Source organism: Ostrinia nubilalis, chromosome 4 (genome assembly GCF_963855985.1).
Source record: "Ostrinia nubilalis chromosome 4, ilOstNubi1.1, whole genome shotgun sequence".
Lineage (NCBI taxonomy): Eukaryota > Metazoa > Arthropoda > Insecta > Lepidoptera > Crambidae > Ostrinia > Ostrinia nubilalis.
In genome coordinates, this window is record NC_087091.1 from 13654178 (window position 1) to 13672563 (window position 18386).

General features: G+C 37.2%; 1 protein-coding gene across 1 annotated transcript in view; it reads left to right on the forward strand.

Annotated features, from left to right (window-relative positions):
• Nucleotides 1–18386, forward strand: part of LOC135071389 (protein FAM13A-like) — a 32465-nt gene that overhangs the window by 2546 nt on the left and 11533 nt on the right. The window contains exons 2-8 of the mRNA XM_063965181.1: nucleotides 11030–11663; nucleotides 11842–11937; nucleotides 14374–14631; nucleotides 15591–15771; nucleotides 16288–16508; nucleotides 17146–17427; nucleotides 17736–17975. Coding sequence (XP_063821251.1) covers nucleotides 11914–11937; nucleotides 14374–14631; nucleotides 15591–15771; nucleotides 16288–16508; nucleotides 17146–17427; nucleotides 17736–17975 — 1206 coding nt within the window. The 5' untranslated portion in view covers nucleotides 11030–11663; nucleotides 11842–11913. The remainder of the gene's footprint in view (nucleotides 1–11029; nucleotides 11664–11841; nucleotides 11938–14373; nucleotides 14632–15590; nucleotides 15772–16287; nucleotides 16509–17145; nucleotides 17428–17735; nucleotides 17976–18386) is intronic.

Genomic DNA, 18386 nt, shown 5'->3' on the forward strand with positions numbered 1-18386 from the left:
AGGTGCTCTCCTTGGAGAACTCATTGTAAATTGCTTAATTAATGTTGAATTACTTAACTCGCTGTTTCTATCTTTTACAGGTTTAGGTATATTGTTTAATGACTGCTAAGTAATTGGTTTTTAATTGGTGGTAGTTAGGGAACATGGCTGGTACTACCGCCAGGATTCGTGGAATATTTCTATGAGTAGGTAACTAAAAATAAAAGCTAAAATGAAGTAAGTAAACGTAGAATATAAAGGGCAGCGTCATTTTATACGGGTTGCTCTTTTGAAACATGCACCTGGGAATATGAAATTAGTATTTAATTGGAAATACGTGTACGAAGTACGTACTACAAAGTACTTCCATCGATACTCGTATAGAAGCAATATAAAACATTTGTACTTTTCCATAGAAATATAATTTATCGTTTACAATTTACGCATAATAGATTTCCAATAAAAATATTTCCAACCTCTGGCTCGTAGCATTTCGTAACGCTACCGGCGTCGTAGCAAAGGGTCCCCGTAGTCGCGCTACGGCGTAGTTGCTACGAATTTTTGTAACGCGTAATAATAATGGTCTTTTACATTCGTAGGTTTAGAATTTTGAATATTAAGAATCAGAAAAACGTCGACATTTAAAACAATCGGTCGTATTTTGGCCACGTATTAATTATTTATTTTATTTTGATTCAGAAAACAAACAGCTTACAAATACATAAATTGCATAGATAGTGTAGTTGGTCAAAGCCTATCGTTTTCACCTCTATAAGGTCGCAAAATCATCTATTTTGTACGTATAGATAATAAAAATTGTTTGTCATGTCATGTATGTGGACTTGTGGAGTGACGCCCACCACTGGATCTAATTAAATTGTATAGTACGTATTAGCTATACACTGTAATCATTAGCCTTATCGACAGGTAGGCAGTTAAAACAAATGTAATTAATTATGATAGAAAATTGAAATTGAATTATTTAGCAACAGGTAGGTAAGTCAATGAAATGAAATGTCACATTCATTCATTAAATTACGTAAAAGGCAAAGCAATTTATACTTGGTACTAAGTACCATTACTATGGTAGTACAGTTTTATAATAAAGACCTTTAATCTTCAGATTAAAAGCAGATTCACACTCTAAGTACATAAGGTGTTTTTATAAAAAAAAATCCGATAACGGCTAAGCTCTCAAGGCCTTCATACACTAAGGAACAAATGAAGGTCCGCATTTGATCCTTGAAGGGGCCTTTTTCTCGGCCTTGTATCGTTCAAGGTCAGGCTTGTAAAAGGCAATTGGTGAGATGAATTTTGATTTCGAATAGACAGTTAATGTGCGTAGATATACGAGTAGGTTGCTCGGTATGTTTGTGGTATTACGTTCACCTTCAATTCTTTAAACACGCTTAATTGAGAATTTAAAAATACTTCCTCAATTTCAATTAAGGTACTATTTAATTTAATTTAGTTAATCTAGTAATAATTCTTAATTTCTCCAGGAAATATTTATATTTATTTATTTAAATTTCACATTCGTTAATTTAATTATTAATGAACATCAAATATTTTTTTGCATGTTTCGTGCACTTGTTATTGGAGTTGCAACAATATTTAATTTTGTTGTACAAATAACCTGCTTTATACCATGGTATGTTTTTTTTTATTTCTGTTTGGTGTACCAAATAAAATAAAACAAAAATTACGTGTTCTTTTAAAAAAATATATGTCATGGAATAGCAAAAAATATATTACAAGTAGCATTCATAAGTTACCTAATTATACAATTTGTTAATGGTTTCAAATACTCTATTTGACTCTATATTGAGATTGGTGTCGTACAAATACAGCTTGATTTTTTTAACCGCTCTACATTTGTACTACTTCAGCTAAACAACTGTTTGCTTTTCTTATTGCTTGATTATAAAACACAATGAAATAACTACCAGATTGTGAGAGTTACACTAAACTGGAGTGTGGGTAGTCGGCGCCGAAACCTTTTGTTGCGCAATCACTTCATCTAGACCCCGACCTTTATAGCATAGGGTTAGCACACATTTCTTATTATATTAGGTATGTTGAATGCAAGTTTTTGAGGCAATTTTGTTTTGTAACACTTCATGAGATGCAGGCTTCCCAGTTACGGTATTTTGTTTCTATTATTGATTACTTAGGAGCATTGACGAGAAACTTAACTTGCTATTGATTGTATTTTTAAACCTAACAAAACAGTGAAACCTAATTTTTAATTTGTTTTTATGGCTTTTTTGACAATTTGATTACAAATATCAAACTTCAAGAAATCGAGCTTTAAACCTGGGATACAAAGTTTTTATTCCCTCAAAAGGAATTTATATTTTTGTGGTAAGCTGGCGTGGTGGGGTGGACTGTTGATCTTTTCTTTTTCTTTTAAGAACGTAATATTTATGGTTTCCTAAAAGAGGCAACCCTACGCAGGAGCTTTTACTTCAAAAGCTTCTAAAGCCGAAACTCAATAGGCTTCGCTGTGCGAGTAAATTAGGGCCAACGCTTCTCTTTGCGACTTCAGAATCAGATATATGGCATTGAATACCTTTTTCGACCGGAATGCGATATATTTCAATTCGCTATGCTGTGTGAATTATTCAGTTATTATTTCACGCAGTTTATTTTTTATAGGTATAAGATACGATTCGTAGAAAATAAAGTGAATTGTAGATCAAATATTATCAGATTCTGGCACTCATAAATAGGCGGACTGAATAAGTATAAGACGTAACAGAGGTGTACGAACATCGTTTATTAATTGCAAATCCTTTTGTGGATTAACCTATATAAATATTTACTGGGTTTAAGGATTTAACACATTAACTCTTGAATAAAACATGCTTGCTTTACAGAAACTCTATCAGGCATGTCACAACATTACAAACAATATAACCTTAATACCACTGCTTTGAGAAAATAAAGCACGAGAGAAGAAGTAACACAATGACGAAAAAATACACTCGGATTGAGAACCTCCTTTTTTTTTAAGTCGGTTAAAAATGTAGGTACTCTATTTCCGAACGATCTATCGACGATATAAAAGAGCTAGATTTTTCCTTATAACGACCTTATTTTCTTTACTTGTAAACCTTGGATTTATCCTTAGTTTTGTCCCAGATCGTCTTTATATCCTGGCAAGCATTCAAGGCCTACCTATTGGCTATTTACTAGTTTCTTCGCCATAACAAACACAATAGACAAATTTTACGACCCTATCCATTTACTTTTATTATTTACAGTACATTACTTCTTAGGGCACTTATTGAAGACTATAGAGCTTTTGCTAGTGTCGCTGCTCTAGGAGTGGTATTTTATTACGACAAGGAAATATCAGAGGAAAATCATAGGTTTCTGTTGAAAAAATTAATTGGATTATAGTTCCTGAATTATTGAGAATACTCTTTTCAAACATAAAAAACTAAAACATTGTTTCTCCCAGCGGGACTGGTGGTCAATCCGTTAGGGGAGAGTTCGGTATATTGTACCGCCGGGTAAATTGTACCACCCTCATATTTCGTAAAGTATTTATTGAATGTCTGTAATTGCAACACTCAGCGATACACAACTAAAATCAATTAATATCGGCCATGTGGTTTTTGCCGTGACAACAAACACGTGTGTTTTATTTTGAAAAGTATTTTTTCATTGTTTTCAAGTAACTTTTGACAATACATGTTTAGTTTGTAATTTTGTTAAATTTAATCACAGGGTGTTTCTAATATATTATTTAGAAGCATAAATTAGTGTGGATTACAATTATTTGAAACATTTTTCGGTATTTATAAGCTATATTTTTTACCGATTTTTTAAAAGCACTATCACCTAGTCGGCTAAATTGTACCACATCAAGTTGTATGGAACTTTACCAAAGGATTTTGAATTTTTTTTTAGTAAATCATATTTTGAAGTTATAATAGCGGAGTTATGTTTGACTAACAATAAATGAAAGCAAAAGACTGGCAAAGTAGATTAGGTACAAGTGTGCGTTACGATAATTGGAATTACAAAACTTGTACTCAAAATCGTGATAACGTGTAAAATAATATCGATTGTCTATGTTATTAATTACTGTTCCTTTTCGTTTCCTAATTTGTTAAGAATGTATCGGTTAATATTTTGCCATAGTTTTTTTTATAGGCTTGAAATTTATTGAAATCCAATTTAGTAACCCTGTGGTACAAATTATCGAACCGGTTGGCTAAATTGGACCGAAGCTCTGAACTCGTAGGTACTTTGTTGATTTGTGCTGAATATACAACAATCATGTTAATTAATGCTTATGAAATAGTAAGTTGAATAATGTATCTTTTATTATATACCATGGACATTAGCAAAAACAAAAGAAAACTATGTGTAAAATGGGATTGAAAAAAACTGGTCCAAATTAGCGGACTCTCCCTTATTAAACAAACTTTATTGTAGTACTCCGCACAAGATGAGAAAAGGAAGAAATATACAAAAGAGACGGCACAATTTAGGCGGTCTTATCGCTATTAAGAGAAATATCTTCCAGTTAACCTAGAGGACAGTTGTAGAATAAAAATACCATTCTCACGTTAGATCCTCTAAAGTCATTTTTACATCATCATAGGTGTTCCACTGCTTGTTTGCCTCCTGTCCCATTAAAAAAAACTCAACTTATGTCTGTCGCCTGAACTGCACCAACCTTGATGACCTAGGTATGGGAGCTTGAAAAAATATTTTTGTTTTCTTTTTGTGTTACAGACTAAACTCCGCACAGACAAAGCCGCGGGCAAAAACTAAATATTGTCAGATAAATCAAACTGCGAAGCTACAACAATATCACATTTACCCGCCTATCGCGAAGCCGTTTCGTATTCTCAGTAATGTTTAATGGGAAGATAACAATAAACCAATAACAGCAAATCTACGACGCAAAACAATCAATAACTTGGCAGTTGCCGTTTCCCGTGTTCATACTAACAATCCTATTAAAGTACGATCAACACCGTGGTATCTTGTAGTACGGTCATTCTCACGATTAGGCGTTCTCAGCCTAATTACCATATCATTTTTGAAATTTGGCTTAATTGACTTAAACGCATTTAAATATGAAACACATGAAAAGTACGAATTTAACAATCGTTAAGGCGTCAAATTATTCCAAGCGGTTTTCGCGTAAATGAGACCCAAAAATTTTATGGTCACGGTAATTAGATAAGGCTAATACTTAATCTAACGGTAATTAGAAAAAATATATAAAATAGCAAGAAAACAATATCTTGCATTGATAAATTTGTATATAAATATATAGCGTCATAAAAAACGCTGTAGGTACACTTAATAACCCTTTAAAAAAAGGAAAACACTCGTTTCTATTATTTATTGTATCAAGATATTTTCAGTATACTGCAATAATCGAGGCTATAACAGGAACACTTAGTTTCGGCCAGAAAGGGCTACGTGTCACATTTCATCAGAATCTTTATCATCATTTATTTGATATCAATGTGGTACAAACGATTTAACGTACAGATAATGGATCAGGAGATCTCACAAATTTGATTTTTCGGATATGCATATATCGAAAAATTAATTAATGATTTAAGTGATTTTTCCTCTTTTTTATCTATCTGCGATCAGCCATCACCCATTATCAGATTAAATTGAATTTGTAATAATGACAGTTCCAGCTCAGCATATCCCATGATTTAATTTGTCACCTCGATTCTTTTACAATAAGTTTTCAGATTGATCCCATTCGCTTTCTCCTGAGCCTAAATGCAGAATTCTTAGAATTTAGAAGGGATGCAGCAAATAGATTGTATGATGGTCTAGTCTTTGGTTGTAAGCTTTACAGGATTTTCCACACCCTCTTTGACGTTTGGTATCACTTCAGTGGACTTTGTAAACCAAGGTGCACAGCTCAAGATTTTTAAAACTTTATTTTGAAAACGTTAAAGTATTTCTACATTTGCGAGGCTAAGTCGATGCCATGTCTACATGGGTTTTAGGATCCATTTGTATATAGTTTGTTCTCCAAGCTTCTTCTGTCCAGTACCCATTGCATATCACGAAGTTTTTTCTATGCATAACAAAGCAGGTAGGATGCAGTTTAGGATGGTACAAAGTGCCTATACACTCTTGCCTTAAAAAGTCCCATTGTCTGTTGATTTGTTCTCTTTTGTTCTTAATGTGATCACGCCAGGTAAGTGTTACTGTTGGAAAATCTCATCTTCTTAGGGCAAAGGTATTATAGATAGATGTTAATGGTATTATATTAGAATTAATTAATGATTTAAGATGTTAATATCAATTATACCAATAGTAAAAATAAATATCTGGTACGAGACATGTTTCATGCAGAGGTGACATCTCCTTGCCATCAGAAAGCCCCGATTTCACTCCAGGTAACTTCTTTTTATGGGGTCACCTTAGGGGTTAAAATATACTCTTAAATCCAACAACCATGCAGCAACTGAAGCTGAACATTCGTCATGAAATCGAATCTATTTCGAGGTTACTCTAACGAAAGTTTTTTAAAATTTTGATTGTCAGATTGGAAGAAAAGTCCGTACAGTTGTTATGCGAAAGTCTAGGTATATTTCATATTTTATCATCATACTTATTCAATCGTGAGTGCAATTTGTAGGTAACAATTTCATACAACGGTGATTATAAATATACGGTAATTAGTACATGGAAATTATAAAACGATAGTTTTTCTTCAAAATTTCCAAAATCTTCAGCGTATGCAAATACTGTGTTACTACAACGTATGAAGGCCAAAGTACTGAATCTATTTAAATTAACAACGTGGATCTACCTTCAAAAATCGAGTATAAAAATAAGGACATGGTAAATAGAAAAATTGAAAACCAAAGATATGGTAATTATACTCTTACGCAATTCATCGACGGTTACGCCAACGCAATAGACGTCTACTTGCTAACAGGTCTTAGAACTAACTAAGGGCTCGCGCCGCGCGCGTAAATGATGTATCAAATATTATTATTTAGGCTTGTGTGCCCAAAAACTGAAAACGTCACGGGAATTAGGACTTTCGCTCGGACAAGCAGTTTTTTAATTCTAATTATTTACAGAATGGTTCTATTGAATAGATATTTTGCTATGCGTAAGACAATCTTTTGTACTCTTTAAAATGTTGAATGGAGTAAACCAAATCTATACGACATAAAAATTACAGCCAAGTTTTAACATTAAGTCGGTGTGCGGACGCGTAACGGTAATTAGAGAACAGAGGTTCATGAAATTAATTAAGTCACAAATACTTAAAATAGAGGCCTATGATTTAATGCACAACTGGATGGGGTTGTTAAGTAACATATAAAAATACTTGCATGTCTCTAATTTGTAATTTTTAACGATTTAACAGCCCGGACGCGCAAAAACTAGCTCATCTGAGAATGGCCGAGTAGTAGCAGGCCTGGCTCACTCCGCGCGGTACATCCGATAATTACCTACAGCGAAGCGCCCCGCCGGCGGGTATTATATCAGTCGAGTGTCACGCGCACGCCCGTCAGGACGCTGGCGTGCGTTGTAGTACCTAATTCTATGATCGAAGTATTATTTAAAAATGGACATAAAGAGAAAGAAATATTATTGTGCGGCGTTCGGGTGTTTAAATTCGAAAAGAAATCTACCGGATTTATCTTTTTTTTCGCTTCCCAAAGATGCTGAAAGGTATGTTGACCATGTAGGTAATCAATAATTCTTAGGATAGTATAGGAACCTAACCTACCATGACTATTGCTCAGAATGCGTTCGTTCGTTTCAGCCAAAATAAATGACGTCCACTGCTGGACAAAGGCCTCCCCAAGGTTTTCCATAATGAATGCGTACTTACCTACATACGTACCTCATTACAAATAAGTAGATTAATTATTTTTTTACTAGACACTACTAGACAGCAACCCTAACAGCGTAAGAAGAGTTCAGAGGCACGCGATAGAAAGAGACAAAACTTGTAGGTGAATAAAATTGTAGGTACGTAGTGCTGTGCGAGCTGAATTCCACTGTATCGCGTCGTAGCAAGACTCGCATTTATTTAAATCGTCTTGCGGAGTAATCCTTCTGTACCTGTACTATTACTTATTCTGTGGTAGTAGGGGAGACCGAGGAGAGTTTTGACAGAAGACAGTTGTGACAGAGGAGAGGGGAGTTGTGTTGTGACTTTGTCGATTTTTTGGAACTTATTGACTAGCGACCTCGTAACAGTGCACGTTTTTTAGTCCAAGTCTCGAGCTAACAAATACGCGCTGTTGAGAGCTCGCTGATTTTTTTTTATGTGACAGGAGGCAAACGAGCAGACGGATCATCTGATGGTAAGTGATTACCGTCGCCCATAGACACCCGCAGACCGCTGATGTTATTACGTTTCCAAAAATCGATAGTGTCACAACTCTCCTCTGTCATAACTCTCTTTGGCCTCCCCTAATAAGTACGTTATTTCAAAAAAAAGTGTAGTGTGATGTGATGTGGACTATACTACATCAGGCATTATACGTACTTAACACGTTGATAGGTGCTAATCTCGTAGACTGGAGGTCGGGAAAGGCGCAATGTGACCGGCAAACATGCAATTTGTATTAGCTTGATTCGCCCTTTGAAATGTGTAGGTATTATTAGGTACAAAAGTGTAGAGGACATTTTGGTAATGTCATATTATTTCATAAGCAGGCAATAGAGCTTAAAAAATATGTAGAGTCGCAATTAGTTTTTTGAGTGTTTAATAATTCTGTGACTTCGATATTAAAAGAGATACATAAGTGCCAGCTAATACTGCTTACCACTAAGCAAGCACACAAAACATGTGTATAGAGGTTTTATTTAGCCTCAGGGTCTGTGATATAAAAAAAAATCACCATTCTGCCTAAGTATTTTTAATTACAGTTTAATATTTTGTTTTTCAGATTTTAGTTGTTTCAATCTTCATTTGAATAACAACAATAATAAAGTACATCTTAGACTGTAATGAGATCATGGCAAGAGAGAAGAAAACAATTATAAAAATAAGCTCACTGGCTCTACCTTAAAACATTGGATCGTATTTAAATGAGTACGAATTTTAATATAAAATTAATAAACTGAAAACAGCAGAAACATTAATAAAAGTCTATAAATGTCGCTCATTGTCGTGAAGACCGGATCATAAAGGATCACTTGAACGTTTGCCAGCGACTGGAGTTATGGTTTTACTACCTTGAGGTTTGACCATTTTCAACCGCGCTTCGAAGTACTTAAAGCACATAAGTACCTATTGAAAGTACTGAAGTACTGAAAACCAGGGTTACTGGCAGACAAATAGTTTGCTAATTTATTTCATTTCTACCGTGATCACCAGCGAATGTTCGTGTACCTACCGGAAAATCAATAATAAAAACATAGGTGCTTGAGTACATCCGTTTATGTAGCTTTCCTAATAATGATGAAAGGAAAATTCTTCGTTTAATTATGGCGAATTAATCATTTGAAGTAGGAATATTATGTAAGTAAAGTACCTACCTATCTACGAGTAGGTCTCTTATGAATTTTAATTGAGTGAGGTCAAAAAAATTCAATACGATTAAAGAACAAAAGACGGTTTTATATTTCAAATGCATGCATAGTAAGTACCCTACTAAACTTTCAGTAGAATATAAAAATCATAAATAAAGTCTAAACCGTTATTAGATAGTCATGAGAGTTCTAGATAAATAAAAATATCTGCCAGATAATCTTCATAAAACCCATAACTTACCTCGGAATCTTGACTGGCAACCGTTGACAATCGATCGTACCGTCTCTCCATAACACCGAGCATGACACGTGAAACAAATGACTGTTCTTCGGTTACCGTAAAAGCATTTACTTAAGTGCTGGGTGACGTCATAGTTTGGCTGCCCACTATAAAATAATAGACCATTAATTATATTGTCCCCAATTTGAGTGCTGTTAATACACCGTTTGGTATTGGTGCGAGCTTTGCAATAGGAACCTTTAAATGTTTGTAGAGCGTTTAAATTTAAAGGTAATACGTCACTGTCATTGTGTGTGTGCGAAAAGGGATGCCAGGAAATTCATGGAAATTGTAGGTATTATTTCATCTAGTAATTATCGAGTTAGTAGCAATTGATTTTTTGTTTCATGAAAGTAAATTAAAATCATGAAGTATATTCTCGAACGCTATTAATATTATTAAAACTCGAACTTTACAAGTTTACAATTAGAGTTAAAAATATAACGTAAGCGAAAAGTTGTGTTTTGCTTGGTTGAGCGTTAATTGAACCAATTTATTTTTTAGGTCAAGTAGACCGAATGAACTTTTTTAGGGACGACAGCCGATGTTGAAACTTTTATCTTTCATGTATTGTGTAGGTACGAGATTATTAATTGTAGACACCGCCATTTATTTCTATTTCGACATAATGAATCAAAATTTTACGGGGTAAAACTTTAGGCTAATCCCCGAAGTAGGTGTAATAAATTATTTTATTTTTGGACAATCAGTGAAATGTTTTAACTTTTATATTGGGTCACAGAATCGAACCCCCTTTTTATCGAGAGGGTAGAGCTTTTCTCTAATCATAAACCAAGGCGTTATAACAGTGAAAAATTAAGATTACTTAAACTTCAATTTGTCGTCAGAATATGTTTTAATTCCATCTTAAAATACACGGAGGTATTATTTATTTATGATTCGATTGTGATACGTTCACCTTATTTTATACCTTTGTATGACACACCCAGTAACAATGTTTTCATGTAAATTACATAAAGCAAACTTTATGGTTAACAAAAGCTTTTACGTGTACCCTCTGTAATTACTTAGACGGTCCATTAAGGGCAAATATCACATTACTGTATTGTTTTAATTTACTAAATTAAAACCGTTAAGCTTGGCTTATTTTAATTTAAATTACCTTTTCAATAGTCTGACCGACCACAATTAAATTCGAAAGGGTCAGATTGATAATTTTAAACGTGATCTTTTTTACGGCAGAAAATTATTTATAGGGCACGCTGCAGGACTCTTTTAAAACCTAGTCTTTTATTGTTACAGATTCACCTCTTCACCAACTTTTCCAGTAAAATCGCCAGTTTTGGTGACGCTGCAAAAATGATAGACGATAACTGAACTATCGCCGTCTTCGCGTCCGAAGATCACCCACCTTCTTGGAAACATGTGCATGTGTATCAGTGTGATAAACATGAAGAACTCTCTCTGAAGTGCACCCGAGCTAACAGCTCCATCTACCGCGCTTAGCACATCAATGCTAAACTACAGACTGGTCTCAACACACTTCTTGAAGCAACCGTAAATCGTTGAGCCCCAAGACTCTCATAGACTGTCAGTGCCGAAACAATATGTGTCGGGATCGAGACATGTCGGTGCTCACCAGTGACATCATCAAATAAACCTTCACAGACTGAGCGGGACTCTATATTGTCTATAGTTTAGTGTCAGATTTCCCGCCAAAACGGCGCGCGTTTCCGCCCCGCCGTTTCGTTTTGTTTCTTTCAATTTATTTTATATCAAAGGTTAAGCAATAGCCCGGTGTTTAGTGTTTGGTTGTGGATAAAGCAAAGGGGTTTTGCTCGCTAGCGGGCCCCATTATACTACCCTGGCCAGCCGCAGTCGGGACAACATTTCCAGGATCTTAGACTCCATAGTTGGTGCTGCACGATACTGCATTGTAAGTATCCTTCGCGACCGCACATCCGTTTCTTTCTCATGAAATTACAATTGGAAACTGGGGCCAAATTCAATTCGAAAAATGGTCAACATAAAAAGAAATAGAATGACCACACCATACACATTTTTGTTTCAATTTTATGCCTTTCAGTTGCATTCGTAAAATGGTTTAATTTCAGAATCCTCACGTAAACGGCCCTTTTGGAAATTGGGGGTTTAGTTTGAAGTCTAAGTTTTAAATCTGAGGCGACATGGTACAATTGGATATTGAACAGGTACTTGTGAAAATTAACGATGGGGCTTCACATAACATCATTCCTACCAATAGTAGATTTTTATTAAGTTTAAATATTAGATATTTAATATTTATTTATTCATCTATAGCTTAATGCATATATTATACGCTTAAACGTGAGGTGCGGGAAAAGGGAATAGAATTTCTTTTATTTACGATGCCAAGAAAACGTAGTTAATAAAATTAACTGATAGTGATTGCGGCATGCGAGTATTATTAATTAATTAATTATTAAACTCGCATATGCTTTTCCCGTAACCTTCATGAATAATAATGTGTAGGTACATAACAATGTCGCGACGTAGAATCTAGTTCTTGCTTTAATCTACTTAACTTTAATCTAATAAATTGAGTGACTAGCGCTTATAAGACTGATATTATACACGTGTGTTACATACCTACGTATACAGATGTCGCATCTCTGACACCATTTTTTAATCTTTGCCAGTTTGACCTTTTTGAAAATCGTTATCTTTAAACTACGTATTTATGTTTTATGGCATTAATACTATCGTGTTTTCCATTATACCATCAAATGACTATTGATCAAACAATCTAGCACATAAATATTTCGATCTTAGGAATTCGTTAACTCCAAATTGTTCAAGTTTTGTTTTATGGCTTTCGTACCAGCACAACAAAGGACTTCTAAGAAATTCGTCAAGAATTTTTGGCTTTCATTCCTTCCATTGTTCTTGCCATTTCAAGGATTCTAGAAATCAAAGAAAACCGCTTAGATGAAAACGGTTTTTGGAAGCTAATCCTTATGTAAAACAAAAAGTAAAAATCTGTGAAAATCCAATGTTATATTCTACGAAGTTTAAAGAATGGTGTCACAGAGCTGGCATCGATGTACAGTTTATTTACTAACACTTAGCCATGTACACCATCCACGTGTCCCATGGAACGCAACATTAGCTTCGCCACCACTCTGTCGCACCGGTTGTGTGGAATAGATAGCCAATACTTTAGGTCTACTTGCCCAGTCGATTATTAAGTATTAGGCTAGTTTTAGAGTCACGCTGATGCACGCGGACCGTTAGCAGCGCTGACAGCCGAAATGTATGAAGCATCGGCGCCGACTATCAGCGAGCGGTCCGCGCGATTCTAAAACCCGCCTTAGAAGACCCGACTTTGAAATCAAGCTTACTCTTATGTATGAGTCTACGTTCAATAATAAGAACTCAAGTATGTGATACGTGGTGGTATTAAAGTAACATTTTACAGTCAGTCAATCAATATTTTTTATGAACTTGCAAAATACGATATGCTTAATTTTGCAAAATTATCTATGACGTTACTTCACAAACTCATTTTATTTGACTAATAATTTGATTTTATAAGAATAACCTGATAAAGGTAGCAGGAAGGCGCTGGATGCAGGCCGCTACCAACGGTGCGATGTGGAAGTCATTGGGGGAGGCCTATGTTAAGCTGTGGTCGTCCTGTGGCTGAAATGATGATGATGATGAAGAATGAAAACTTAATTTTTGATATATTGATTTCTTTGAGTTAAAAACTATTTTTATGTAGAACTATACAACCAATCACACACTTGAAGCTTTTATCTTTGAAGGTGGTTTCATGAAAATGGATTTTCTCTAATGAAAACATAGATATTTTCTATGTTTATTGTAATCTTGTAAGTACTGTGCAAGTGACCTTAAGTCTTCCCAATAGAGCTTAGAATGAGAACCATGTGTTTGTTATGTGACTTTAGGTAATGTAGTCCAATCGGTAATTTTAAGTACCTACTTTCCGTTTGCCATTTATAGCCCCCTTTCCTTGCCTTTCTAATAAGACCCAGTTTTCATTTTCCTCTTTTAATAGGGGTTTAATTAAAAGCTTTGTGATAATTAATGTAAACTTTTTGAAACGTGCCCAAAGTTTTAAATTTTTCGTCGAAGAAGTTTAGGATCTACGAAACCAACCAAATCAAGTGATATCCTCGTAAGTAACTTGATAGGGTTTTTATTATTAAGCTGAACGCAACCGGTGCTAAGACAAGCGTGATTTTTCTTAATCATATTATCACAAGTGGAGGCATGGGCATTAAAAATAAGTTACAGAAGAGTATTATCTTGAATGCGATTTTTTATAGAGTTAATATTCAAAGAAATAATAAGCCAAACACATTCTGCCTATGCCTTCAACATCGAAGACAAGCTAACTGAAATAAGACACTAATTCTAAAGCAGTATTCGGTTCTGTCAGAGAAAATGTAGAGACAGTACGGTTTTAGACTGCTTGCGTAAAATTCATTCAATTAAAAGCTAATATTTGGGTCATATTTTTGCTTATGATGGAAGATTTGCAATTCTTAACCCTACAATTTCTTTGAAGCCAACCAGGCCACTGTGGCGTCTGCACGCGGACATCTACCACTAAACACATACATTGACATTAACATTGTTAGGGTTACGGGCACGAAAGAGAGTGCCCGAGCGAGCAGCGCGTTGTAATCGGGTGCCGTGCGCAGTGCTGCGAGCGGGAGGAGCGCGAGAAGGAGACGGAAGATATGGCGGCGCCCGAGTGCGAGCGGGAGGCCCGCAAGCGGCGCGAGCGCAGAGATTCGGGCTGCACGCACGAGCGCAAAGAGCGACGGCCGCATAGCGAGGAGCGGACGCCACCGCCGCCGCCGCCACCACCTCTACATGACTGCAACCGTCTTGAGGTATGCTGCATCTGTCATCAATGTAGATCTTAGAATTTTAGCTTAGCGGTGAGTTCAAGTTTGTGGAGCTAAATGCTATGTCCCATGTCCCTTCCACGCTGTTTTTTGTGGTGGTCGTCCCAAGTCTTCTTAAAAATATAATACAATATACATAGGAAATTACTACTTACCTTCCTTTATGGATGCTGAACTGAAAGGACACATTAATATGCATTAAGCTAAGCCTAATCCAATTTACGCTGCACTCAAGCTAGAATGAATATTGCACTATGATTTTTCTTTGATATCTATTCTTTGATAATCGTAGTAAAGCTTGAGCTAAAATTAAATCTCTCCATTGACGATGCTTTAGTCCTTGGCTGCTATAATTATTTGATGCAGTTTGCAATTTTATGCAAATACCTTGCCTTGTGGGCCAATGCGCTGCCATGACGAGCAAGGACGGTCATGCACCCTCGGGGAAGTAGCTCAAGGCTTTGAAGGCCATTACACCTTACCTTGCACGGATGAACCACGATCGCTGGGCCAGAAAGACCCTAGAGCGGAGTGAACACCCGCGGCAGAGGAAGACCGCCTAAACGGTTGACAGATGACATCCGGCAACAAGCTGGAGTAAACTGCAAGTGGCCAGGAACAGAAGTCAGTGGAAGGTTGAAGAGGAGGCCTATGTTCGAAGACGAACCCCAAAGGCTGTTATTGATAGATAGACACCTTAATCCTTCAACAAAACTGAAACCGTGTCATCATTAGCTAATTGAACATTACTTTACAACCAGTTCATCATCATTCATCATCTATAGTCCACTGCTGAACATAGGCCTCCCCCAATGCTTTCCATATTGCCCGGTTGGTAGCGGCCTGCGTCCAGCGCTTTCTTGCTACCTTTATGATGTCGTCGGTTCACCAGTTACCGGTTACAACCAGTTAATCGTTTTTAAAGGTGGTTTCCTCAATTCCAGTCAGAGCGACGAGCCGAGCGGCTCTCGCGCGCGCGTCGCCCGCAATATGGCGGCAAGCGGCGACGGGCACCCGCACGCATCCCGAAACATCCTAAGGAGAACGAATGCTTCACGACATCCGAAGAGACTCGGTGCAGCACCCCCACGCCTTTTGACTACGTACAGCTACAGAAAACGCAAAGTGAGTAAAGATATACAGAAATAGGTTAATGTCCCCTTAATCCACTGAATCTCTCATTCACAGATTTTGGATTCTATCTCCACCAGGTGTAGGTTAAGATATACTGTAGTTTTTGGATTAAGACTATCCAACTCTGTCTCACTGTGTGTAGGTTAAGATATTGTAGTTTTTGGATCAAATCTGTCCATTTAAGTGATATTTGATTCCAATGACGACGTTACATACAGCCAGCCAAACACCAGGATTCATATTTATGGCATCTGTGGTTTGAACCCAGATGCTGCGAGAAAGAGTAACACATGATGTCTACTACTTCGAAATAACCCCAAACACCAGCAAACGAACGTCTTGAGTTTTTTACTTGCTGAAGTGTCGCAATTATTGAATCGCTAGGATTTTCACTTTATAAATACTTGACTTGAAGAAAAAGTGGGTCTGCTAAACTGGCGGATTTTTTTAAAATTCTGAATATAATGCACATAATCGCGATGAATCTAATTCTAATTATCGTTCCAGCACTATCCGATGAGCCAGAAACATTGGACGCGGGCGCTCTCCAACGCCAGGTGGGCCGCACGGTCAGCGTCGAGGGGCCCGAAGACGGCGAGCTGTCGGTGAGCGCGCGGGCCGCCGCCGCCGAGCGGGCCCGCCGCGACGAGCGGTCCGTGGCCCCCCGGCCCTTCACGCGCCGCGACCAGCCCTGCCCCGAGAAACGGCTGGAGAAGATCAACAAGAAGGTATGATTTTTGAATAACTAGTTCCATAATATAAGTATAAACCTTTGTCTTCCCCACCTAAGTTTGTCTGCCTTCCAGTGTGCAAGTGGATGACACCACTTGCACTGGAAGGCAGACAAACTTAACATCGAACTCCTCCTATGTTCTTCTGATGAATTTCATTGCAAATCCAATAAGTCGTTTTCCGACTTCCCCGGAACAAACTGGACCTTCACTGCTTAGGTTTTTATTGGCGGTCAAGCTGTATATAGACCTTGGCTACATAGGAGTTGCAGCGGTGGGAACGAGAGTTGGGAATAGTCCCTTTTTAGCAATCTTTGAGAAACCATGCTCATTCGTCCAAATTTTTGTTGAGATTAGATCTATCATAGATAGAAAAAAACTTTAAATGACGATAGAAAAACTAACTAAAATATTTACAGCGAGATGTTCTACCTCATGGCATAAGCTCGCCTGTCGAGTCTTCTTTGTACAGTGGCATGTTCAGTGGTAAATTTATCAGACACACTTTTCCACGTGCCATAACAAGCTCTATAGACTGAGAAAGCTATGGTATAATGGTACCGATCGATGGTGTATTTGAGTGAGATCTTTTGCTCAATACCTTAAATAACCTTATCCAATTTCCATTTTCCAGATCTCCGTCCTCAAAAAAAGCATCTCCAAATACGAAAGCGAATACGAAGCGAAGAATGGCCACGCTTTAACCCCTAGCGACCGCATAACCGACGTGCAGATGCTCCGCATGAACGAATCCCTTCGTAGGCTGCAGGCAGAGAAGCGCTGCATCAAATCAGACCCGGTGGAATATGCCCTCAAAGTGCAAGCAGCTAAGCAACAGAAAGAGAGGGACGACAAACTTGACGCAGTGCTGAAAAGCGATAAGCCTATGACTGAAGTCGTGAGAGATATAGAGGAGGTGAGTTACACTACATAGATTCTTAGAATAAATAAATATTATTGGACATTTTACAATACGCTTCTAGTCCCAAACTAAGCAAAGCTTGTACTATGAGTACTAGACAACGAATATAAACATACTTTAATTTTTTTTTTGTAAATACTTACATATTATACATAGACCCATCACAGAAATTAAAATTCATCATTTCAATTTCTGCCCAGCCGGTAATCAAACCCGGGACCTCTCGGCATAGTACTCCGTTCTGAACCACTACACCAAACGGCCGACATTATACTTCAATGATTCCCAGATAAACGTGTTAGTATGTTTACCAGTGGCTCGAGGGTTGTCGCCAAGCGGGGGGCCGCTCGACGGTCCCCGAGAACACCTGGACCGCCTCCCAGCTGGCGGCAGAGAAGCTATGCGTGCAGAAGGTCCTGCTTCGTCTGGAAGCGTCCCGGGGCCGGCCACCCGCACATTCTGCAGACCGTGGGGCCGCGAGGCACCTCTACGAGCGGTACAGAGCTGTGAAGCGAGCCTTAGCCATCTCCAGGCCTGATGCGGTGAGTCAAACGAATTAATGAAACTGATCTGTGTAGTGTTCCCAGCATTATAAACCAAGGCGTTGCGACGCACCTCTACAAGCGATATACAGGGTGTTAGGTAAATGGGTATATGAGCCGACACTAGCCCATGTTAACATGGTCATATAAATGGTATGGTGAAGTCAGAAAATTGATACCTTCCTTTAATTATTTTAATTTTCATACAAATCGGATTTTATAAAATTTATTTTGTATGAAAATTAAAAAAACCGGCCAAGTGCGAGTCGGGCTCGCACACCGAGGGTTCCGCCGTACAAACGTAGCGGTTTACAATTTATGACGTATTAAATCAAATTACTTACTTGATTCCGTTGCGAGTAGTGGCGAATTTCAAAATATGCGGTATGATTATTTTTTATTTATTTATTT